Source organism: Podarcis melisellensis (assembly GCF_964234715.1).
Source record: "Podarcis melisellensis genome assembly, chromosome: 1".
Classification (NCBI taxonomy): domain Eukaryota; kingdom Metazoa; phylum Chordata; class Lepidosauria; order Squamata; family Lacertidae; genus Podarcis; species Podarcis melisellensis.
Genome location: NC_138528.1, coordinates 83,740,597 through 83,766,396, shown reverse-complemented (window position 1 = coordinate 83,766,396; position 25,800 = coordinate 83,740,597). Strand labels below are relative to the sequence as shown.

General features: G+C 48.7%; 1 protein-coding gene across 5 annotated transcripts in view; it reads left to right on the top strand.

Annotated features, from left to right (window-relative positions):
- ASIC4 (acid sensing ion channel subunit family member 4) overlaps nt 1-25,800 on the top strand; it is a 208,000-nt gene that overhangs the window by 103,103 nt on the left and 79,097 nt on the right. Inside the window, exon 1 of one of the 5 annotated variants that reach the window (XM_081884148.1) lies at nt 11,129-12,878. The exons of 3 other annotated variants lie outside the window; for them this stretch is intronic. In XM_081884148.1, the coding sequence (XP_081740274.1) occupies nt 12,303-12,878 (576 nt within the window). In that variant the 5' untranslated portion in view covers nt 11,129-12,302. Of the gene's footprint in view, nt 1-11,128; nt 12,879-25,800 lie in introns of those variants that run through there. One more of the 5 variants, XM_081884152.1, reaches the window with a different exon arrangement.

Below are 25,800 nucleotides of genomic sequence, written 5' to 3'. Positions count from 1 at the left end.
AATATTCTGTACTATTTGGGGGGGGGGGTCTGGCAAAGAAAAAACCCTGTTGTATGTCAGTTAGCTCCACTCACTTTTTTGAAAATAGAATTTAAAAGTGCAAATATTATTCTATTATTATCATTATTTATAAAAATTCTATACTGCCCTTCATATGAAAATCACAGGGTGGTTTACAATGTTAAAATACAAAAATACCACTGTCTCTTTCAAGCAGGCAGGGACCACCACCTCTTCAAAGGAGACATTAATCACCTCCTTGGCCCAGCCAGCTACTCCATCCCTACTAGTTTTTATCAGCCAAGATGGGCAAGGGTCCAGAGCACAACTAGTTGCCCTGATTGATCCAAACACCTTTTTCACATCCTCGAGCATTACTAACTAATTTGATGTATTTTTAATCTTTGTTGGAAGCCGCCCAGAGTGGCTAGGGAAACCCAGCCAGATGGGCGGGGTACAAATAATAAATTATTATTATTATAACTGAAACTCATCCAACATAACAGAACTAGACAATGCTCTGGACCCTTGTTGAGATTCATCTACTGTAACAGTGGAGTCAAAGTCCTGGTGGATTCAAGTGAATCTATCCTCAAAATGCTTTGCAAACAAATCAAAACACTTTGCAAATGATCTACCATTGGTTCTGTCACCCTCTTCGGGTCAAACTGTAAAAGGCCCCGCACTACCTAGAAAAGCTTTGCTGGACAGCACAATGAGGATGCAATAGAGGCAGCAAAGTATGCCTTCTATGCTGTCTTCACTACCACTAGGTAGGCTCGATGTTTGGTTGCAGTTTTCCTCCACTCACATTCAAGTCATTTCTCAGCTTACTTCCTCCTCCCTAGCTCTGCAGTATATCGGGGAGCTGAACAAATTCCATGAAGTAAGAGAGGGTGCTCAGGAGCAATTGTGTCAATGGCCTGAGCCATTCAGGTGTTCCAGAGGTTGGCCAGGGCTTCAACAGGAGCACCAGTCATATCAGCCAGAAGATCCCCCAGAGCCATGTGGAAACCCATTTGATCCATCAGCCTTGAGAGCTGACCGTCATAATAGGTCCCCTGCCTCTGCACAGGGGAAGAGGTGCTGAAAGTCTAAATCTCAACAGGAAGTGATTTGATCATTAAAAGGGATTGGTGTCAATACCCCCCCTTCCAGATCACCCTTTTCCTGCACAGTTTAGAAAACAAGGTCCAGAGTGTGGCCTGCCACATGCATTAGGGAGGTGACATGTTGGGGCAGCCCCATTATTGCCATGGCAGCCATTAAGTCTTGAGCCACCCCAGAGCCAGTCATCTCAGCATGGATGCTGAAGTCTTCAACACCACCTCCAAGACTAGTTCTATCAGCTCAGGCAAGGAGGTTGCTGGGCAGTGAGGCGTGCAGTAAACCAGCAGAATCCATAATCTGTTCTGGTTGTTAGATGCCAGGAACACACACTCTAGACCCCCCGCCCCGCCCATGAACAGAGAGCCTGGAGAGTGAGAAAGATAATTTATGTAGACCACACTAACTCCTCCTCCCTGATCCTCAAATCTGCCATGATGCAGCACCCAAGTATCCAGGTGGGCACAGCTGGGTGAGTCCAGCACCCTGCTCACCCACCCAGGTCTCAGTGATAAAAAGTCATTGTTAGTGAGTTTGCTTTACTCTCTGTAAAGAACTTTTATAAAAAAAAGTTTTATAAAAAAGTTTTATAAAAAGTTCTTTAAATATGTAATAGGTATTATTGTTCCCCTCTCCCAAATAAGTGAAACCAAACCATTTATTCCTCTGAATCTTTTGAAAACTGAACTCCCAACATCAGTAAGTTGATTTGGGTCTCAGTGACCACAAGACAGTGGCTGAAGTGCACCACTCCCCCCAACCTGCCATTCCAGAAAGTTCCTTATATCCCATTGGGGTGTGTGTGTGTGTGTGAGTGTGTGTGTGGAGTGGATAGAGGATAGAATGGAGAATGTTATCAATAGCAAATTGCAGGTTCTGAAATGTGCTCTGTACTTTCCCAAGGGACTTGTTTTAAAAATTCCCTTCTGTTCAGTGGTTGTTAATAGTACTCTCAATTTCTCAGAGCACATGCTTCCTTCCTTTCCCAGTTGGAGAGCAAATCAACCCCCCCCCCCCAAAAAAAAATCATATCTAGGATTATGGAGTAATGAAGCCTTCTGTCAGGATAACACTGAGCATTCTGGTGGACAGTTCCCTTTTACTGTTGCCTGTGCTGGTTTGGCTTCAAGGTGTGCTGGGAGGACATACCTGGGAGTGCCTCCTCACCAACATTTGGGGACTTACTATGATCCTTGGGCAACAAGAAATATGGGGCTTGGTGAGGGTGCTTGTAGGGGCATGGTAGATGCTATTTTGGTTTAAAACAGCTGGGGAAATTTTTTTCAGTTGCTCATCACTCCCCAAGCAAACTCCCTTCCGGTTCCTCCTTTATAGACTGGGGTTCATTGCCACCCAATTCTGGAGACTCAGGAGAAGACTGGATACCTGCAAAGTAAGACGGCTCGGCATTATTAAGATGTTGCTGGGAAGTAGAAATAGTTCACCTGGTTTAAATATTAATTCTTCCATGTGAGACTTACCTACATGTCTGTCACTAGGTTTCCCCATGGCTCTTCATATTTGACAAATGTTATAGCTAAACCTGGGGTGCACACTTGCCATGGCAGAATTGCACACTTACTCACCACTAATATAATTGAAAACATGAACCATGTTTTCTGTAGGTTGGCAGCATTTCAACCACAAGCCACAGGGCTTTCAGTACCTTTCATGTTAATGTTGCAGTTGCCCTAAACATACCCACCTCTGCCCATTGCAACAAAGCTGACTGGTGCATTACCCGAACATCATGTGACTTGGCAGTCATCCCAAGAATTACCCCTATGAAATGACCAGTCTGTGATCACATGTAACTTCTATAGCAGTGGAAAATAGTACTCTAATGCATTGTAGGGAAATGGTGTTGGCAAATCCAGTGATTATTGGTAGTAAAAAAGATATAATAATTAAACTTGGCTTATGCCAAGTAAACAAAATGCATGTGTTGTATTCAGTAATTTATGTGATCTGTTAGAAATTAACGTTAATTTGTTAAACATACTTAAATTGAGAATACAGAAGATATTGCAGAGAGATATAGAGGGGAAAGGGGTGGCAAGAAGAGAACATGGGTGGCTCCATCCACCTTGCAGCCCAGAACAGGCCCTCAACAGAAAAAAAGTTTGACCATCTCTGACCTCAGCTGTTCTAGCTGCAGAATGCCAGAATGCTCAGAAGGGCAGTTTCTCAATTCTTGTTGCTAATTGGGAAGGTTTAGAACACAGCTTTCAAAACTTTTCTGTTGATGACACACTTTTTAGACATGCATCATTTTTGCAACACAGTAATTCAGTTTTACTAGCTAACCGGAGGTTAAACTAACCCCTTTCCAGCCCTGGGAGGAGCGCGGGAAGCATTCACGCAACACCCCTACACAATGCAGCCGTCACACTAATGTGTCGCGACACACAGTTTGGAAAGTTCTTGTTTAGAATCTGTGATCCAGTGGAAACTGATGTAGCAGAGTCCACAGTCTCTGCTTAAAGTCACAGCTCTGCACGGAAGCATCTTTGGTCTCGGAGGAGAAATATTAGCATTTGCTGTCTATAGTGTTGAAGGAAATGGTGCAGCAGCAGGTACAAAGGATATAGCCATGAATGTTCATAAATGGAAGAACACCATATTGTGGGATGAGCACGTGAGCCATAGCAAGAGTAGAATAAGATCCATTGTTACAATCCAGAAGTGTAGCACAGTTGCTAACCATAATGAACAATGGAGGGAAAGATGGGTAAACATACAAATGATGGATGAATATGTGGATACATTTACATTCCACGAGAATTCAAATGAAATCTCACTGGCTTATTATTAATTAAAATATTTCTTAACCATCCTTCATCAAAAGGTTCTAAGAACAGTGTACAAAAAGCGTAAATAAAACAAAACCACACAGCAAGAGTTCAATTTAAACCAACAAATAAGTATAACAAAATAGAACACAAAACACCAAAAGCTAACAAACAAATGAACCACAATTCCAAAAGTTATCTATGATTAAAATACCTGGACAAAAAGAAGGGTTTTCACCTGGTGCCAAAAAAAACTCCCTCTTTAGGGAGGGTATTCTAAAGGCAAGGTGCTACCACAGAAAAAGCCCTCTCCTTAGTAGAAGCATAGTATACCTCTGCTAAAGGGGGAAGGGTCTTTCTGGAAGATCTGGGTCCCAAGCTGTTCAACTCAACAGTAGAGCAAGTATAGAACCAACATTGCATTGATAATCTCTGTAGATGCAAAACATGCCTCTCTGGGACTGGACAAGCATGTTGTCCCTGTGTTCAGCCCACTGATGTGAGCAGATGAAGTGCAGTGATTGCAACTTTGCAATAGGGTACTGGCTGTCCTACTTCTCGGGCTATGAGGCTGGGTTTGCACTGGGGTCAGAAAAACTGCACTGTCTTCTCAAAAGACAGGCAGCACACCAGGCTGCTGGGGTTGCTCATTGTTTCCTACTACCTACATGCGTGAAGCCGACCAGTGATCTGACTCCGATCATCTGGACCAAGATTGTCCCTTCTGATTGGTAGCAGTTCTCTAAAGCCTCAAATTAAGAATTTCCCATTCCTGTTACCCAAGATGCATAAAGGAAAATGCCAGGGATTTAAATTGGGGCCTTCTGCTTGCAAAGCATATTCTCTGCCATGCAGCTGTATCTCCCCTTCCCCTGGAATGAAAGAGCAAAGGTGCTGAATTTCCCTACATGATTCTGACGCCAGAATTCAGGGTGTTTCTGTACATCTATATTCTGTACATCAATACACCTTTGTTGTGTGCTTTCACACAATACCTGACTCTAGTTTGCCCTTGGCTGGACTTTGAAAGATGGAAGGAAAGTGGAGGAAACATTGAAGTAACTGGATGTTTTCAGAGAAGGAAACAGAAATATTTGAAGAAGACTGTGCTTTGAAATACCTTCCTGGAAAGAATATGGCAGGCACAAACTGTGTACTCCTTTTGGCTAATATGTTTTTATCTGCCCCGGCTTTTATGCAGAGGTAGTCCGACACAGTATCCTCCAGAAGTTTTTGGACTCACCTTCCCAATCACCTTCAGCTACCCCAATCTACTGCATCATGTTAGTTGGTTAAATAGTTTCAGGCTTTTTACTTTTAAACAGTTAATTATATGGTTATGATATTTATTACTTGTTTCAATATTGTACGGTTATTTGTCTTTTTATGTACGTTGCCCTGTAATTCATGTGTGTGGATGAAGGTGCAGTTTAGCAATTTTAAACATAAAAACACTGAGCAATATGTCTTCAGCTAATAAAAGGTTTGCAAATGTTCGAGTCTACCCATAAAGCCTATTGATTGGAAACTGCAGGGAGACTTAGGGCTTATCCAAACTTACTTTTGCCCCGTTCTTTCCAAACACAAATCCATGCTTAAAAGCTCCTTGTCTGAATGTTTTTGTTTTTGTTCTTTTTGCCCCAGAGCATTCCCCACAAAAACCTGCTCCTTAGCACTCAGAGTAAATAAATGTCAATTTGGGTTTTCCACAGATTTTTGTTTGCTCCAACTGAGCTTTAAAGAGCAGGTTTCCAAGGGAAAACACTGGGACAAAAGATGTCACATTTGGACACTGAGCTTTTCAGTGCGGACCTTTCCTTGAAAGAGTGAAGGAAAGGTGTGGATAAGCTCTTACATTTAGCACACACTAGAATAAACTTTGCACCTGTTGAAAGACCTGGGAACAAGTTTTCCAGGGAAGATCTGGAGACACATCCTCAGGATGTGTGGATGATAAAATTCTAATGAACATCTAGCCAGTGTTGTTTTAGAGTTTTGCTGAGTTCTGGGTCCATGCAGGAGATGTAATTATCTTTAAAGAATTGGTGGACTTATTTATGTACTTACCTTATTTCATGCCATGCACTTTTGATCCCCATGCAGCTTGTAGATGCAAGCAAGAAATAATAGAGCAATACAACAGTATCTAGTAAAACAGTTTCGAACAACATCACCACCACCACCATAACTTAAAAAACATGGTGTCAGCATCCAAAAGCATCCTTAATGAGCCAAGTTAGTGATGACTGGGCCAGGTGGGCCCACCGCAGAACAAAGTTAGAAGAGCCATAGCACAATAACTGAAGAGGCCCTGTCTCATGCCACACAGAGAAGATCCTCTGACACTGAAGGCACAAAGAGACACATGTGGGATTGTGAAGTCCTTCAAATATATTAGTTTCAAACAGGTGTCAAGGACTACTCTCTGGTAATGATCCTATACACCTAAGCTGTGGTATGGTAGTTCCTTAGTAAAGGTAAAGGTAAAGGGACCCCCGACCATTAGGTCCAGTCGTGGCCGACTCTGGGGTTGCGGCACTCATCTCGCTTTATTGGCCGAGGGAGCCGGTGTACAGCTTCCGGGTCATGTGGCCAGCATGACTAAGCCGCTTCTGGTGAACCAGAGCAGCGCATGGAAATGCTGTTAAGCTTCCCGCCGGAGCGGTACCTATTTATCTACTTGCACTTTGATGTGCTTTCGAACTGCTAGGTTAGCAGGAGCAGGGACCGAGCAATGGGAGCTCACCCCATTGCGGGGGTTCGAACTGGCGACCTTCTGATCGGCAAGTCCTAGGCTCTGTGGTTTAACCCACAGCGCCACCCGCGTCCCTAGTTCCTTAGTAAGCAGCCACTATTTTTCTTTAAGGGTGTAGGGAGTAAGTAAGCTATTGTTGCTCAATGAAGACAGAAATGCAGCCTGTGTATGCCCAGAAGCAATTTTATTGTAGACTCAGCTCTAGTATTGGAAGCAGATTCTTGGGTTGCATTCTGGCATAGGTGAAGCCCTGGGCCAGTTCTGTTTTCCTCTGTACGGACTGGATTTTTGTTGGTGGGTTAACTTGGATGGAGGTAAATAGGCAAGGCTGAAGAAAGGATGGAGTACAAGAGAACACCCACAGTATGTGAGATATCTACCTACCTACTTACTTACCTATCTACACACTCACACTCCACTGTTTTAAGTCCTTCGTGCCCTATAGATATGTATGTTAGATGGAAATGTCCAGGCTGGTATTGACCCTAGTTCCCCCACTCCATTAAATAGTTTGGCCAAGACTTCTTTACCAGGACTCTTGTAAGAATTACTGAAATTCATATATGTGAGCTGTTTTGAAGATTTAAAAATTATTACATACATGCTAAGGTGCCCTGATCATTATTTGTGAAGCATCCATCATCCTGAATTGGAATTTGCAAATTGTGAAACCAAATCCACAACTTCCCAGGCAGCTTAACCAATGCATATTCCCTCCCCATTTTTATTTTGCACTGAATCATGCTGGGCATGACACTTTGATTGTATCCACATTCTTTGGAAGAGTAGCTGTGCTGTTTGTCTAGTAATGTTTGCGTGGTGTATGTGAGTTTTTGGTGTTTTTAAAAAAGAGAAACCCCATTGCCTGACTAACGTTGCATGGGGCCTGGACGGATTGGGTGCTCCCCCCATTTGCCCTCTCTGCTGCCCACCCAGCTATGCACCCGCCTGCCTGCCATCCCATGCCCCTTCCTCTTAGGCTTCTCTGTGCAAAGAGTTGAACAGCCTGCAGAGGAACCAGCCATGATGGCTGCACCAGCCCCTCTGGCGGCACATGTATAATTAGACCGGACATCTTGTCATCCCGGATCTCCCCAAAGCAGTGCTGCCTGCCGCCCTCATTGAGAGCCTGACCTGCCTGTGATAACAAGCACTGCAGGAGGGGCACCAACCAACCCTTCTCTCTCTCTGTCTCTCTCTGTCTCTCTCTCTCTGCCGCAGGTTCAGGAGGCTCTGCTTGGCATGAAGCAGAGAGACTCATGCTTTGACCAGCTGGGCTCTGCAGCCACATTGCCTTCAATTAGATCAAAATTAATGATAACTCCCAGATTTGAGCCCCTTTAGGCATGGGGCTGAGCATGCAGCTGGCATGGTCTGAACCAGGGCAGAAGAGGGACCCGGGAAAGGGACGCCATGCCAGCTTCAGCCAGGATGGGGCCAGGATCCAGGGACCAGCAAGCTCCCAGGGTGGTTTCTAATTCATTGCTGCTGCCACCTGCCCACAGTCATGATGGGGCAAGGATGTCACCCAGGGGAGCGGCTCTGCCTGAGTCAGCACAAGGGGAGCAAAGTTACTACCTTGTCAGGCTTAAAGCTGGGTTACTTAATATTTCCTTAAGATTAAAATAAAATGAAAATCTTTATCTGCCACCTGCATGCCTTTTCACCTGCTACTGGCTTGCCTACTTCATCACTCTCAAACTCTGGGAAATGGTAAGGCACGACTGTTATTAAAGTGGGGCATGTTTATGCTTCACAATGCCTGTTTGAGGATACTGCCTCCTCTTGCTATGGGATGCTGGCAAGATCCAGGGGGTGTTATCAGGTTATTGTTTTTATTTTGACTTTATATATTGTGATCTTTTCTATGAACGGCCCTGAGACCTTCAGGTATAGGGTGGTATATAAATTCAAAAAATAATAAAATAATAATAATAATAATTCAGCACTAAAGAGCAGGCTTTCTAGGGGAAAGTGGTGGGGCAAAGGCATAGGATCCAGTTGGACAAATGGATGTGCGGATGAACCCGAAGTGGCAGCCTGCACTTCTCCCTGCTAAATTTGGATTTTCCCAGTCCCTGAATAATCTGAAGGGAGGAGGAGCCACTGAAGCACATAGTGTGGGTGGACATTTTTGGGGTTTTTTTACATGTGTGGTGACATTTTGCCATCTATTGTCTCATCCCCTACTTCCATTTTGCTTCCATCAGCCCAAAGGAAAAGATGTAGCCTGCCTTTTCCCACCAGTTGTTGCTGAAAGCACATTCCCTGTATTTTTAAAATAGCTTTTTTTGTACAGAACTGCGTTTGAACAAAATAAGCGTATTAACAGCAAAATTAAAATTTGCGCTTGTGAGTATAGAAGAGTCTGGACTCTCAGTCTAGACCAGCAGCCTTAAAGAGAGACAAACTGTATTTCGGTTTTTTTGTTGTTGTTAGTTTATGTTGTTATTGTTTTGTGGATTATGAGTGCTATAATGCTTTGTGAATTTTATAATATGACTTTTCTTGTGGTTATGCTGCTTACCCTATTTTTTTAGTTGTTTGGTAAATAGAAGGTGATTGTTCTACTGATTTGTAATTGTTTTACTGATGATTTGTTAATTGTTTTATATGACTTACGTTATAATTGTGATGTTTATTATGTTATTATTTATTGTTTGTTAGCTGCTTTGTGACCCATCTGAGTGAAAAGCAGCATAGAAATATAATGAATAAATGAATGTGGGCTCCAAAAAAGGAAGGAAGAATTTGGGGCGGGGGTGGGCAAAGAGCAGCATGTAAAGGAGTCGGCATCACCCGTTCCTCCCGTCTACCCCTCCACTGACTTCCACGCAGAATCCTAGCAGTGGATGTAACCCTCACCCGAATCTTTCCGTCTTTCTTCCGTCTCTGCATTGATTAATCGCCTCTATCACCTCCTGACACCGTACTTGGCACTCACTGACTAGAATTTTCGCAAACGTTGAACGGATGGAAAAAAATGCATTGTTTAACACGGTTGTGATAAGGCAGAGTGATTAAAGAGTGGTAAGGGTTAACTCATCGGCATTAAGGGATTCGGAGCCGGGGAGGCCAGAGAAGGGACCCTCAGCCCGCTCCCCGCCTCTGAACCAGACTCTTTCTGCATGTCTGAATGTGGCCTCCAAGAAATAAACTTGAGCAGTCCGGGCAGAGGGGACGGTGCTTCCTGAAGAAGGTAGACGGGGTCGTCCCTCCGCCCCACCCCATTGATTTAGGACCCCCGCCCTCTCCCGTTATTAATATGGTGGTTCCCTCCCTCCCCCCTCCCCCGTTTATGCCCCCTTTCCCCTGCCTCGGTGGTTTCCGTCCCCCGTCGCCCTCTCCTCCTCCTCCTCCCGTTGGCCTGGAGCCACCTTGGCCTGGAGCCCTGGGCATCGATCAGCGCCCGCTGCTCAGCCAGGAGAGACCTGTCCTTCCGTATTGACCCGCGGGAGGGACGTGTGTATTCGGTGCCAGTCGATTGCAGGGATCGAAGACGTGTGAGCGTGGCGCTCCTCGGTCCGGATTAGCCCGCTGGCATCGGCCTTGCGGAGTGAAGGTCGCTGTGACCGGCTGAGCCTCGGGGCGCGGGTGGCAGGGCCGCGGGGCTTCCCAGGGCGAGAGTCCGCGCGGTTCCTGTCTCCTCGCAAGGCGCGCTTTCCGCCGCTGCTCGCCCCCAACAGCAACATCCCATTCTCAGGGAAGTCGGACACGGGTCTTGCCCCAGCCAAGCTGGGGGGGGGGTGTTGGGGATCACCCTCCCCACAGCTGAGAGAACACGCGCTTGGCCGGATCTCCCTAGCTGAGCAGCTGCCAGGAGCCGCCGAGAGCCACTGGCGGCGGAGCGACGTGGGCCGCTGGCCTGGCTCCGCAAGAGGGCGGCTTGGCAGCGAGCGCAGCGCGCGGGGTTCGGCTTGCCGGCAAGAACTTTGCTGGCTTGAGGCTCTCCGGAGTCCTGGGCTGCCGGCGCTTCCTCAACTGGGCAGAGTTGCCGCCGCCCCACCCGCTAGGCCGCACTGCTCCCCGCCCTCCCCTCGCAGTCTCGGCCCCCTCTCCCTACTGGGCACCCCCAGGCCTCCTCCTCCTCCTCTTCCTCCTCTACTCGGCCTCCCTGGTCCCGCGCCAGCTGCAGTTGCCGGTGGGGGTTTTCCCTGGCCCTGATTCCACTTGGCCAGGCAGGGGCGGGGAAGAGGCGGCGGCGGCAAACAGACCCTTTTGCAAAAGCAATTAGAACTGCCTCCTAAGCAAACGGGACTGAAGGGAATCAATGGTGCAGGGAAAGCGGCTGCGCTGCAGGCTGGGTCTGGGCAGTGCCGCGGTCCCGGCTGCGCAGCCTTCATTTTCCTCCAGAAAGCATACACCACACACACACCCGGACCCGCTCCTCCCCGCCCCGTACCCCCGCGCCCCGCACGCCTGCTCCTGCCCTAATCCCCAGCAGCTGCGCTCCCTCCTTCCCTCCCTCCGATCAATAAGCCTTTCACTTTTTGCCTCTTGTTTGTTCCGTGGGGAGCGGGATCGATGGGAGGAGGGGGCGTCTCCTCGTTTCCGCTCCCCCTCGTTGGCCGCTCCTTCTCCAATTAGTCAGCCCTGGAGCCTGCGGGCGGGGGGGGTGTATTGCGTGTGAGAGCGTGTGCGTGTAGGGGGTTGTTGTGCCGTCGCTGCCCGTTGGACCCGAGCACCAGCCGACGACGCGGGAGGAACGCAGTCCTCTTGTCGTCTTCTTCCCTCTCTCAACTTTTTCCTCCCCTCTCTCGTTTTCCTTTGCTTTCCTTTTGCATCTTTAGCGAGCAGTTTTTCAGATCAGCGGAGATGGAGGAAGGTAGGAATTAGGCGGGGAGCTGTCAATGGGTAGCTGCCTTGGGCACTAGCAAGGGGTACTCACTTAGAGGAAGTGGGTGGCAGAGAGAGAGAGAGAGGGAGAGAGAGAGCCTGCCCTGCCTGAAGAGCTTGAGCAGCCCTGAGCAGCAGCAGCAACCCCAGCAGAGGCTGCCTTGTGCTGCCTCCTTTCCTTGGCACAGACTTTGCCAGCTTGAGAGCGATTCAAACAAGTGGCTCCAGCATCACTTTGGAGTGGTGGCTCCAGAGAGCGAAGAGGCTCCCGCTGCCCGGCTCTTCTTTCCTTCCTTCCTTCCTTCCTCCTTGCCGCTTGCCTGTCTTTCGCGAGCTTCCCCCGCTTCTTCCTCCCTCCTTCTCCCTCTTTTTTTTTTATTTGAGGATGAAATAATGTTGACATGCCTTGAATTATTAAGTATCCCCTGGATTTTATTAGCACACGATGCCTAAATGCTGCCTGTATCTGGTGGGGTCTTAACCGGGTGTGCAGAGGAGCGGCAGCGGCACACACAGCGGCACAGGGAGCGGTGGCAGCGGCGGGCAGCTCTGACAGCTGGGCTTGTGCAGATAAGCGGACGGAAGCACCAGGAGATCACTAGTGAGACAAGGCACCGAGGCAGAGCCCTCCGTCTGGGAGCTCCCAAGAGGCTGGGCCAGGCTCCCCGGTCCTGCTTCACCTCCTCAGCTGGGCTTACTAATTTAGGGGCGTCCTGCAGCAGCCAGGGGAGAGCGGCCGGTGCCGGGCACCCCAGGCTCCCGCTGCCTCCCCTCGCTGGGGGGGTAGCGTGCTGCCTGGTGCCTCAGCACAGATGCCGATTGAGATTGTCTGCAAAATCAAATTTGCAGAGGAGGATGAGAAGCAGGCGGCGAAAGAGGAAGGGGACAAGGAGAGCTTGCTAGAGGAGCCCAGCCAGCCACACCACCGTGACCTGGCCGCCTTTGCCGGGGCCAGCACCCTGCACGGCCTGGGCCACATTTGCCGCCCAGGGCAGCTGGGGGTCCGCCAGGCCCTCTGGGCGCTCGCATTTGTGGCCTCTCTGGCCTTCTTCCTGTACCAGGCGGCCCGGTCGGCGCTCTTCTACCTGGAGCACCCGCACGTCACCACCCTGGATGAGGAGGCGACCCAGAAGATGATATTCCCGGCTGTGACCATCTGCAACATCAACCGCTTCCGCCACTCGGCCCTTACTGACGCCGACATCTTCCACCTGGCCAACATGACTGGGCTGCCGCCCAAGGACCGTGATGGACACAAGGCCTCTGACCTGCTCTACCCCGACCCTGACATGGCCGATATTGTCAACCGCACTGGGCACCAGCTTGAGGACATGCTCAAGAACTGCAGCTTCAGCGGCGAGAACTGCTCTGCGGGGAACTTCACGGTGGTGAGTACTCCTTGTGCCTTTCCTGCGCTCTCTAGGCCCTTCCGTCAAACATTGGTTGGAATGAATGCATTGCTGGTACCCATGTTTATGCTAAGGTTGAGTTTGCGCCTCAAGTTTCACTGTGGGAGAAAGTACAATAATATAGGAAACTGCCTTATATCGAGTTGAGACACTCGTTCTGCCTAGCTTAGTATTGTCTACACTGACTGGCAGCAGCTCTATGGGGTTTCAGAGAGGAAGTCTTTCCCAGCCCTACCTGGAGATGCCTGAGATTGGATGTGGGACCTTTTGTGTGCAAAGCAGATGCTCTGCCAGTGAGCTGTGGCCCTTCCCCAAAGAGCAGATTTTGTGGCCCATGAACAGCTCTAGAGCATGGGTGATGGGACACCAAGTGCGTCAGGTAAGATGCAGGCAGGGAATACCGCTGTATGCAAGATATATGAGGGGAAAGAGAGGCATGGAGATAAGCAGATCGGGCACTGAAGGAAATGCCCACTTCTGGTCTGGGCAATTCTTTTTCTCTTGCTAGAGTAGCTTGAGACAAGGAAGAGGGGATAACCCTGTAAGTTACGTGAGGAAAGCTGTAAGTCTGGGATGGGGAACCTGTGGCCCTCCAGGTGTTGTTGGACTCCCATCATCCCTGACCATTGGCCCAGCTTTCTGGGGTGGAGGGGAGCTGGAGCCCAACAGTCTCTGGGGGTTTGCAGGTTCCTGAAAGCTTGCCACAAGCTCTCCAGGTGCTTGGAGAAGATGGGAGCTCCCTGGGCAGTGCTGGCTACACTTGGTGGTTCCAAGATTTTGTCTTTTGTATCCTCAGAGATGCCGTTCTTTCCCCTTTTCCAAGCAGACTGTGCCCCCAGCTTGGTGCCCATGGTGGCACTGTCACGGTCCCGGCCAGGGTGGCACAGCAACCACTCCACCTTCCTCTTCATGGCACTTTTTCTGGCATGGCTGTGCCTGTACTATCAGGGAGGCTTCCCGCGGGGTGGAATGAGCTGGCCCCGCGCTTGCTCTAATATTGAGTCTGAAAATCACAAATCCCCGCTGTGGTTTGGGGAAATAAATGTGCTGAGCGGGCGGAATACCTGATGGGACCCTTTTCAGACCATAATGACTCTGGAAATGAGCTGCTTCTCTCCTGCGGACATTGGAGGCTGCTTCGCCTTCTGATCACTGTGTGCGGAGGGGCGGGTGGGGGGGCGGGTGGTGCAGGGCAGGGAGAAGCTTAGAAGGTGAGGCTGAGAAGAGAGAAGATAGGGCCATGCATGAGCACACACGCCAAGTGGATCTAAAGACCATCTTCCTCTCCGGGGCCTGACACAAATGTACTCTCTTGTCCCAAACACTGCTATGGGGGTGCATGTCTGGTATGGCAGACCCAGAGGAAATACACGGCTCAGGACCCAGGAGCACACCACACCTCCCCTGGGCCCTATGCAAAACCTGCCCCACAGTTGACAGGGGTTGTCTGCTGTCCTTGGTCGCATGAACCCCTTGCAGGCTGTGTCAGAATGCCAAGAGAAGTTTTGTGGGTCTGTGCTGCACTCACAGTTCAATTTTTTTGCTCAGAATAAACACTGAGAATATTCTGCAGCCTGTAAGTAAATATTGGACAAATGAAGCTGTAACCCCTGGAAATCCTGCTCTAAGTAATACTGCACACCTCTTGACTTTATAACCTTTTTGCTGCTGCTGTTACTGGAATGTAGCTACAGAGGGCTTTTCTTCGGAGCAGCAGGATAGGGGTGTCTAATATTCCCCTCCCCTGTGTTGTTTTCTTGATCCACACTGCCCCCCCTCCAGCTGCTGTTTGCTCCATTAAGGGAAAACGCAGGACAAACAGCAATTCAGGAAGAAAGGATTTTTCAGCAAAAAAATGATGCAGCAAGGAAGGGTTAAGCACCTCCCTTCGCTTCCCACCGCTGAAGGAACTGTCAGTCCCCTGTGACTGCATTTTAGTAAAAATCAAGGAAGCAAGCAAACAAATGCAAATAAATAAATGTTGGAAAATCCAGTCACAGTTCTCCCTCATAAGTTGTCATGGACCCCAGAATTTCACCAGAAATTGCCTACATTTTCAAACAAGATTTTTGTCTCATGGAGGGCTAGAAACTTGATTTTTTATTGTTAAATGGAAGATTTTATTCCCCCCCCCCCAGCATGCTCAATTGTGGCCCAGGACTAAATTCTGTGCTTATGGATGGATGATGGTTGGGGGATGCCCCTCCAGTGGGCACCCAGTGGCAGAGACATTGCTTTGATGCGCGTGGTTTCAGGAGGGATATCCCGTGATGGCCCCTTGGAGGCAGCAAACTTGAAGGGCAGCGGGGTGGGGAAACAGGACCTAAATTTTCACTTTGGGGCCGGTTTTGTTAGTAGCGTGGGATATTCCTGATCTCTGATTTTAATCAGTTTCAGCAGCTGCAGCTCTGGATTCTGAGGAATCCACAAAAACGAAGGGAAATGGGGCGTTGGTGGGGTGGGTGGGTGGGTGTGTAGAAATTAGGGACTAAGTGACCGTGTGGTTCAGAAGGGCCCCTGAGGAGGCAAACATAGTCACCGTTCTCCTTTGGAAGGAGCTGCCGCCAGCGCCTGCCCTTGCTGTGGCTGCTCTCCCTTGCCTCGGCTGCTGAGCTGCCTGCCGCTCGCGTCGTTGCATCGCATGATGAATCCCCTTTAAAGATCCTGTAAGTAAGAGCCGCGCTCGGTAAATGATCTCCCTCTATTTAGCGTCACAAATCCACATTCTTTATGGGACGGCAAATTAAGGGGCCGCCGGGAAGATTCCCCAGCGTAAGCATCTCGTGTGCAGTAAAGCCCGGCCAGCGTAGTAAATCTTGGTGGGCCGTTTGCTGAGCCGCAGCAGCGAGCCTCCCTCTCCCCGCAGCGGCCCCAACTCCTGGGCACCCTCTGCTCTGGGGAGCTGGGGTGGGTGGAAGGACTTGCCTTGGTGAGTGGGCTATGCACACAGGAAACGTCTTGCTCCTCCACCGCCTTCCCTGCAGTGATGGCCGCTGAATGTGTGTGTGTGTGTGTGAACCCTGTACCTTCGGCTCAAGAACAGCCCCCCCTCCATCACTTGAATTGTGCAGGGAAAATCAATTGGCTCTTTGTCCTCTGCTGGACAGGAGATTCCCCAGCAGCCTCGTCCTTCCCTTGCACCAGCTGAGCAGGGTGGGTGGGTGGGAGGGATTGGCAGGTTCTGCTTCAGCCCCTTTCCTTCCCCAGTATCTGCGCAGGGGGAGGGGGCATGGAGGGGTCACAGCACTTGCCTCTGGGCAAAAATGGGATGGGCACTTAACTCCTTCAGCACTCATCAGGCTCAGTAGCAACCCCTAACCAGCTACTTGGGCTGGACCTGATGCTTTGTGGCTCACTTTGTCCTACCTTGGCTGTTGTGAGTGGATCTGGACCCCAATGTCCATAAGCAGAGGGGGTCCTATCCTAGGGCTGCCAGGGACAGCCCCCTATTTACAGGGCGGTCTGCAGCTTCCCATCAATGCCGGCCCTAAAATTTTGGGCCCTTTCTCGCATATGTTTATGTAAAGGAGTGCAAGGTGCAAAGAGCTTTTCAAGGATAAGAGGTGCGGTTGATGGAGAGGTTATGAAGGGAGGACAGAAGGAAGTTATTGGGAGGGGCTTTGCTCTGAGGAGGGGGGGCAATGGAAGCTTGTGCAGATCCACAGGAGGGGGATATGCTCAGGCACACCAGTGTGCACACTCAGAAGAACAATTACCCAGCTGGCACCTGCTCTGCAGGGGTTCCTCTTCCAGCACTTGTAGGGGAGGCTAATGCATTTCTAAAAAATTGGAATCGATGTCAAAGGTGGTGTGTTTTTTGGTTCTTCTTCTCCTTCTCCTTCTCCTTCTCTATTTCTTATTATTTTAAATCCCTTGCTGCCAATCTCATTATCCTGGTGTGTGTGTTTTTTGGGGGGAGAGCATTCTGGGGAAGGTTCCTAAGTATTGGTTGTTGTTTCTATTTCCCATCTGATCAAGTCTCTTTTCTTCAGTCCTGGGGAATTTGTGGGGCATTTGGAAGGCAACTCTCCATGGGAATAACAGGGTCTCCGAGCTGTAGCCACCCGTAGGGAGATTGGAGTCGTGTGTGTGTGTATGTGTGTGTTTGTGGAGGGAAAGGTGACGTGGGTGTGCAGACAATCAAAATGCTGCAGTTGTGTCTTGCAAATCATCCAAAGAATTAGAGGACGACGTGTGGATGAGATAGCGTGGGGAGAGCAGAAAGGTCTGCAATCCTGATTAAAAAGTGCTGCCTAAGAGAGGACTTTCCTGCAGGTGCACATTTTCAGAGGGCTTTGTGAATATGAGGGTGCTTCCTGCACTAAACTGCTTTGCTTCAGGTTCTCCAAAGTGGTTCCTTGCCTGGAACTCAGGGCGTTTAGAGGTGAGAATGAGCCAGGTTCAGAGAGTGTAGGCAGATGTTGATCCTAAGGCATCCCTGGCTCTACACAGCAGGGATCCCTGCCTGGTGGACTGTGGGCTCGAAACACAAAAGAACACATGTGTTCTCTCTCTCTCTCTCTCTCTCTCTCTCACACACACACACACACACACACACACACACCACCCCCTCCCCCAAATTGCTGTTGCTCAGCCTGGCTTTGCCGCCTCGTTCCCCAGCTGTATAATCAGTGGCACCCCGTCTCGGTACTGGGGCTGGCGATGACCTTTCCTCCACAATCGTACTTAATAAATGTCACATTTTCCAGCCTATTTTTACTCTGGGTAAATGAGTTCCCTGCGCCGCCTCCCCCTCCACCTGCCACCTCCTGCCTGCCCATTGGTGCAGCTCCCCGGCCACCACTGTTCAGAGGCAGCCGTGCAATCCATTTCCCTAACCCCAGCCCGCACAATGGAGAGAAGTGAGAAAAGGAGGCTGCAGGCAGTCCCAGGCAGTCCCGCTAGTGTCGGTGGCTTGTAGTTGGGAGGTAGGTGGCAGAGGGGGAGAGAGGGAGGATAGCCTGCTTCCTGTCAGCAGAAGGAACATGGGTCCGCCTGAGGAGAGAACAAATCCCAGAAGGATGTAAGAGTGGGCAGAGGCAATTTCTGCTTTGTTAAACAAGCGGCTGGATTTATGTGGCCCGTGGCAAGTGTTTGGACTTCTTGGCAACCCATGCATTTTGGCATCTCGCAGAGGGAAAAGGTGGGGTTGGGGGCTGCCTTTGCATACAAGGGTCATCCTCCCTTTCTTGAGCCCTCTTGCCTCTCCACCATCTTTTACTCTTCACCCCCAGTGCAAATTGCATCCTTAGCAAATGTACTGCCGTCTGATGACTTAAGGAGCTATCATTGCCACACTGCTTTGTCATGCTGGCTGCACCGCCTCTTCTCTAGAGTTCCCTTGCTAGCCCCAAAGCCAGCACAGAGTGGTGTCTGCATCTGTTGCAGATGACATCTCCATATCCCATCCAATTTGATGTTTGCGTAGCAGCATAGGAAACTGTCTTGTACCAAGTCAGAGACTTGGTTCTTCTAACTCAGTATTGCCTACACTGATTGGCAGCAGCTCTCCAGGGTTTCAAGCAAGGTGACTCTCCCAACCCCATATGGAGTTGCTGGGGATTGAACCTGAGACCTTCTGAATGCAAAGCAGATATTCTGTTACTGGGTTGTGGATTTGCTTCTTTATTATCTATTCCTCCTTCCTTCCAAGGAGCTCATGGCAACATAGGTGGTTGTCTCAGTCTTCCCAACCCATTTTATCCTCACGGCAACCCTGTGATGTAGGTTAGGTTACAAGAGAGTGACTGGTTCAAGGTCACCATCTTGTCTTGTGCTAATGCTGGCATATTCCTGAAGGCTCGCTGTGTTTGGGGTGTTGTAGCAAAAATGATAAATGCCAGTTTACAGACTTAAAACAAATTGTTGCAGCACAATATCTGCTTCATCAGTTGTGTGGCATGGAGCAATGCACACATCTGATAAGGCAGACCACAAACACTTCTTATGCCACAATATGTCTTCAGCATGCCACAGGACTCTTCATTGCTTATGCTCATACTGGGGCCCATAGACTGCCTGGAAATCCATGTGGATTTTAGAACCAATGATTTGTGAGTCACCCTGTTGCTCTAAGGTGAGAAGATGGGAACGTACCTCCCCTTTTCCATAAACAATTTTATTTTGAACACCCATAAGGTCATTTGTACATCTCCGAGCTTGTTCACACATGTAAATGTACATCATTGGTTATTCAGTCCTTGGTGATACTCAGAACATGTGAAGTCTCTTGCCTGGAAACAATTCATTCAGCCTTGTGTGATATGCAAGGTCTGTCTTCTACGATGACTTCATTCACACAAGCAAGTCATATTGACTGTACAGTCAGCGAGTGGTGGTCACATTTGTGTGCTGTTCTTTCGCAAGATAATGACTTAGAGGTGTGTATACAAGTAGACTCCCCACAATTCCTACCCCATTCTAGTTTTACCTCCTAAGCCAAATCACTCTACCTATTGTGGGGTTTTCCCAAGGACAGACCAATCTGTTAACCCACATGCTCTGCTACTTTGCAACATGGAAGAGAAGGAGAGGCCACCCATCCCTGTTCCTGGGATCTGGAGGCTGTGTAACTTTTCTGTTCCAAAGCCGCTAGCTGCTCTGACATGGGGGAAAGGGTAGCGGAAGGGATCAGAGTGGAGCTGTAGCCGCAGAAGGGTTGTTGGCCTTGGCTCTGCAGTAAGAGGAGGCCGATGCTGTTCTCCATCCATCAGAGCTGCCCGCAGGCTGGAAAATGCTAATAAGCAACCAGCAATGAGAGGGAATCTGTGTCCAAAGCATCTGAATAAGTAACCAGTCCCAGGAGCCGATGCAGCCTCCAGGCCTCTGCACCCCTTTCTCCATTCAACCAATCAATTCTGGTTCTGTGCAAAGCTACTTTCTTGGCAGGGTATGCTTGCTGCTCAGAGTCTGCCCTGGATGATTTGGCCCTTTTTGTGACTCCACAAATTGCAGAAAGCATACCTTCTGCAGATACAATGTCCCCCAATTTTGGCGTCTTTTTGGCTTCAGTGATGCTTTCTCCGTCCTGCCAACCCAGAAGTTGTTTCGCATATCCCTAGCACAAGCAGACTCTTTGTGAAGGTACTCCAGCCAGAGATGATGAACCTGTCATACTCCTGATATTGGTAGACTCCAGTTCCCATAATCCCTGATCAATGGCCATACTGGCCAGGACTGATGGGAGTTGGAGGCCAACAACATCTTGAGGGCTGCAGGTTCCTCCATCCCTGACATCAGCTCTTGGTTCAGGCTCTGCCCAGGAGTACCTGGCAATCCAAACCTCTTTTTGACTTGCAGTAAGACCAGCTAACAGAGCATCTTCAAACCTTACCTATACCTCTTGGGCAAACAAGCCCTAAAATACTAACATTGTGTATGACTCTCAGTGTCGGTCACTTGGACAGGAATAGACAGGTCCATTTTGTCAGGATCCAGTATATCTGGAGTAGTCTTTGGTTGGATGCAAAGCCCGCATCTGTGCTACCTAAGGGTAATTAATGGGGCTGCCCTTGTTCTGTGGAATAGCATTCCTGTAGAGATACAACAGGCGCCCAGTCTCTTCACTTTCTGGAAACAATGGAAGACATTTTTGTTCCAACAGCTTTTCCCAGCTGGATAAAGGGGTATTTGCCATGAGTCTTTATTTCCGTATGGTGTCAGTTTTGTTTTAAATGTATTTCCTGAGGAATTTTCTTTCTTTCTTTTTTGGCATGCTTTTAACTGTTTTAAATGGTTTTTATTGTGCATCGCCTTAAGATGGTTGTATAGAAGACAATTAATAAATTAATGATCATCACCATCATTATCATCATTTTGGGCTTCCTTTGATTAGATGGATTTGGAAGCCGGGAAGCCAGAGGGTGACTCAGGCTGATCTCCCACTCTTTGGTTGTTTCCATAGTCTGCACTTCTACATATCACAAGGCAAAGGGCAACCTAACCGTAGTTGTGTTTGCTGCTACAATTGGCTGAGAGCCTATGCCTCTTTCTGGACCTGCAAGAGAACCGGTTGCCATGGGCAATAGGCAGAGGCAGAGTGTCACAACATCCTCAAGGCTCTGCTGGGCCCACTTAAGAGATACAATATCCTTGACCAAGCCTTGTTGGTACCCCCCCCCCTGCCCCCAGTTTAGCGTCAGCAAAAGCATGCTATCTGCAGGGTAGAGAGCTGTCTCTAGAGTCTGACCTTCAAGGTGTATGGGACTGGCTGGGCTCCCCTGTTCTGTCCCCCCAATCACTGCTGAGCGAAAACTTGGCAGAGTGGCTGGCATGGACCCCACATCTCCTGACAGATATTAATTGTTTCCCAGGAGCAGTTAATTAACTGGGGCAGGAGCGCAAGCAGCCTTGGGAGAGCGGAAAGCCTCATTAACTCCTGTGGGGGTGGGGAGGAGGGCAGTGAGAGGGAAGGAAGCAGTTAGATGGAAATGCGGGGGCATTCTTCATCCAGGGTGTGTGTATGATGAGTCAAAGTAGGCCCCGTTGGGCAGGAATCCAAGTCTTTATCCCTACCCACCCACCAAGAGAGATAAGATAGCATTGCTCATTGTCTCTCCCCCATCTGCTTCAGATTTCATCCCAGAATGAATAAGAAGTCAGCCACACTTGGAGAAAGTCAAGCCTGGGATAGCAACAATGGAGTGTCAGGTAGACTTGAGTCAGAAAGGGAGCAAGCAGCCCATGAATATTAAGGGAGGCCGACGGCAACCCCGGATCAGATAGGAGGGCCTGGCCTGGTCATTAAATGTTACTGACACCCCACTCCGCCAACACCAGGGCTTGGGGAGGGTGTCAGTGTAGAGCGATCTCGCTTGCCTGGGAATGGTGGCACAGCCCAAGAGCAGTCGCAGTTAGGAGCAGAGATGCCGTGGGGGGCAGCAGGCTCGGCACCGTCGCCGTGATTGAGATCAGATTGCTGCCACGCATAAAAAAGCTATCTTCATAATTATATTTAATGAATTGACTTTAAAAGCTCTTACGCTCTTATCTGGGTTAATTTAATATTACACACTTAATAAGCCTGTCTGTAATACTGTCAGGGTATGCATGAGCGCTGGGCCCAAGGAGCATCCTTCAAGCCACTCTTCCCGCACGGCGCATGAGGGCAGCAGGTGTATGTATGTGCCTGGGTCTGCCTATCCACTGGTGCCAAGAAACAACGCAACCCTCTGGTTTGGAGCCTTGTACCACTGACTCTGCTTTCCTCACTGTGACTTTGAGACTGGAGCATAGTTTCCATTTCTGTGGGGAAGCAACTCCTTCAGTTACAGGGGACAAAAGATAAGAAGGGAGGACACAGCAGCCCAAAGGAGCATGTGACCAGAAAGCAGCTGAGCCTGGGATAGCTCCGAGAAGATCCCTTGCTTGATCCCTGCTAATCTGCAGCAAGATCCCTCTCTGATGGAAAATATACTTTGGGACTTGCCCCCTGCAAGTGGGATAAACTGCTCAGAATCCTTTAGAGGCTTTTCTTTGTTGAAGTCTTAACTGTTCCCGCTCTGGGATTTTTTCCGTTGCCTATAGAGATAGTGTTGGGCTTCCTACAGGAATATCATCAGGCTCCATCCTCTGGGTTCATAGTGGACCAAGGAATTGGCTTAGGGCTACTGGACTGAGGAATCTCTTTCCTGCAATTCATTCCGGATGGTCTTCCATTTACTTCCATTTACCAATCCTTTCCTTTGCCCTCGACATAGGAGATAGAGAGAAGGGCCACAAGTGTGCTCCCAGTCTGCTTTGAAAAACCCCTCCCTCTCTCAAGCCCTGCTATTCCCATAAAACAACAATCCTAGCAAGTCTGGAAAATGCCTCTAGGAGACATCATCTTTATACATTGAGAGAAGTGTTCCTGCTGGGCTCTTTCAGCCCAAATAAATGCTTTGTGGAACCAAGAGTGGCCTTGGAGCAACATAAATACCCCCCATATCTCTCTCTGGATCACTTACAAGCCTGATCTTTCTTTAACAGAGCAGCATGCTTGCTCACAGACACTGGTTTCTCACACAGACGGAGTCTCTTTCAAGCTGCCAGAGGAGTGCATAGCTGCTCTGTTTTTCCTGGCAGCTGGGTGCTTTTCGAGGTCAGGGCTCCAGGACACAGAGATACTGTCCTTGCATCTCCTCCTTTGTCAGCTAGCACACGGCAAATGCCATAAAAGGATGGACAGTTGTTGCAGTCTTGCTCTCTGAGAATAATGATAAATATTAAGGCAAAATCTGCTTTTAAAAAAGAGAAAAAATGCCAACCTTTGTTGGTGTAGCAGTAGGGAAGCTTTCAAGTTACACTGAATTCATCATCAGGTGATTTAGAAAGCTTATTCCAAATAAATCAGAATAGCCTGCTATATAGCAAAGTGATAGCCTACTAAACAAAGCCTTAGGATTTGTTTTTGTTTTTTAAAAAGGAGGGAGGTCATAGTCCCTGTGAGATAGAGGCCAAGCCAAACACTGTGACTCTGGAAAGTCTACAGCTCCACTGCCTGATTCCCTTCCCCGTTTTTCTTCCTGCTCTGAAAGTGCCCCGAGCATGCCCGAGGGGCCTGGCTCTGCCATATGGGGATTAGTAGCTCCGGAGCTGCCAGCTTGATTGAAGAAAGAACTGTGTGCATCCTCATCAGCCTGACCAGACCTGGAAGAGCTTAGATGGGGCAGAATCCTACAACACCTCCAGCCATAAATTCCCACCCACCCTTCACTTTCATAAACTGTAAGCCGAAAGGGTTGATTCACACATCCTTACAACTAAATGTGTGAACTGCCTCTGTTGAAGGATATAGTGTCTTGAGGCAATGTCAAGTCAGCGATATGAAAGCTTTGTCTGTGGTCGTGGTTGTTTCATGCAAGTGAGGCATCACTAGATGTTGTAGTTTCTGAATTATAAGCGAGCCCATGTGAACCCTCTCTAAGGTGAGATGGAGCATCCACGTGGAACTGTGTTTCCTTGCATGGAACAAAGTGTGTTTCCATGGTTGGTTTTCTTGATTGTTCTGGTAGTGTAAAACTAAACCATGACTTTGAAGTATTCTGGAGTTTGCACATTCCCTTCTCTCCCTTCCCCTTCAGGGTTCCTTCCCTTTTTGGTTTGTGCCATGTCACAGTTGTCCTTTCATCCAAATGCCATTCGCACTTGTCCTGCAGTCCAGGATTGGAAACCAAGGTTTGATCTCTGATGGACAGAAAGGAAGGAAGGGAGGACTATGGTTTGAACTATGCCATAGAGTTAGACTTCACTGGCTGTGGTAGACTAAGATGAAGTTGTATCTCTGTAGTTTGGAATATTACTCAGATTCCCTTTTGGTTTTACAGCAGTGGTGAGCAACTTACATTTCCACTTGTGGCCTTCAAACTCCCATCAGTCCCAGCCAGACAGCATGGCCAGTAGTCAGAGATGCTGGGAAGTTGTAGTCCAACAACAACTGGAGGGCTAGGGGTTTCCTATCCCTGGTTTAAAGTAAGAATGGCAATCAACATTTAAGGGATTGGCATCAGTCACACAAATTGACTGCCCAGAATGAGAGAAACTTACATAATTTGACGCCGGACATGTGATGTAAGGCTTTCAAACTTTATCATAGCATTGTTGGGTAAAGCCATACACCTGCTAGAATATATAAAAGGCCCCTTTGCCAGGGATCAGTGTTGTGCTGGTATATGCATGCCCATATTGGTGGGTGTAAGCCATCACACCTTACGGGTGATGTTGGCTTGCATATATGTCAGGAGAAGTATTTGTGAAGAGCTGTTGTTCCCTGTTCTTGTCTTGTGGGAGGGGAGTGGTAACGTGATTTTGTTATGACCTCATTGATCTGCCTCTAAATCCAAAACTGACTGATGGGACTTATTCAATAGCTAGGATAATAATGATACCATAATGTGCCCCAAATAAAAGAGATGCTCGTTGTATCGGGAGGCGGTGGGCACACCTTAATATAATTAACACCAGGTTTAAGTTAAAATTTAGGCGCAGAATACGGAATCTTTTAAAATATGTTAGAAAGCCTGGGTGGAGAAAAAGGTGTTTACTGCTGAAAAGATGTCATTGTAAGTCCCAGACAGGCCTCTCTCTAGGGTAGTGTCACCACTGAAAAGGTCCTTTTAGGCAAGGATGGGGAACCTGTGGCCCCTCAGAAGTTACTGGACTCCAGCTCCCATCATCCTTGACCAGTGACCGGTGGTGTCTATTGCCAACTACCTTTGGAAGGCCACGAGTTCCCCATTTGCTCTAAGGGTTGATAGGTTCTGCAGGAGGAGTAGCAATCTGCAGCTTACAATCCACACTTCAAAAAAACCGGGGATTTTTTTGTGACTATTACACCTCAAAAGCAGCCATAGGAAATGGCCCTGTAGGAATTGTGTGAGCAGCCATAGGAAATGGCCCGGTAGGAATTGTGTGAGCAGCCATCCCTCTTCCACTGTTTCACAGAACCACCGTTTTTTTTAGCAGAATGCATGAGGGCAATAAATGGACGAAGCTGTCGCAGGCTCTCATAGATGCCGAGACAGTGAAGAAGAAATAGGAAAATGGAGGGGGATTTACAGAGTTATGACCTGACGGAGAGAGGAGTGAGTAGCCTGCGTGTCACTTTTTTGGGAGGGGAAGAATGGGCATTGAGAGATGTTCTCTGAGAGTGTATCTGTATTGGATTGAATGTGTGCCAGATGTTCCCAGCTGCAACCGTGGGCTGAATCTTTGGGCTCGGGGGTTTCCTGGCAGTACAGTCAGGGTATATTCTGGTGCCAGGTGCCACCAGTCGACGATGTGTGGGAGGCGACCATATTTACGCGCCGGGGGTTCCCGAGCTCCCTGGAACAGGGTTTGTGTGACAGTGCCTCTGCCATTAGGCACTCCACACGGTTTAGCGTGGAGAACAGAAGGTTTACAGAACTGCGCTAAATGACGC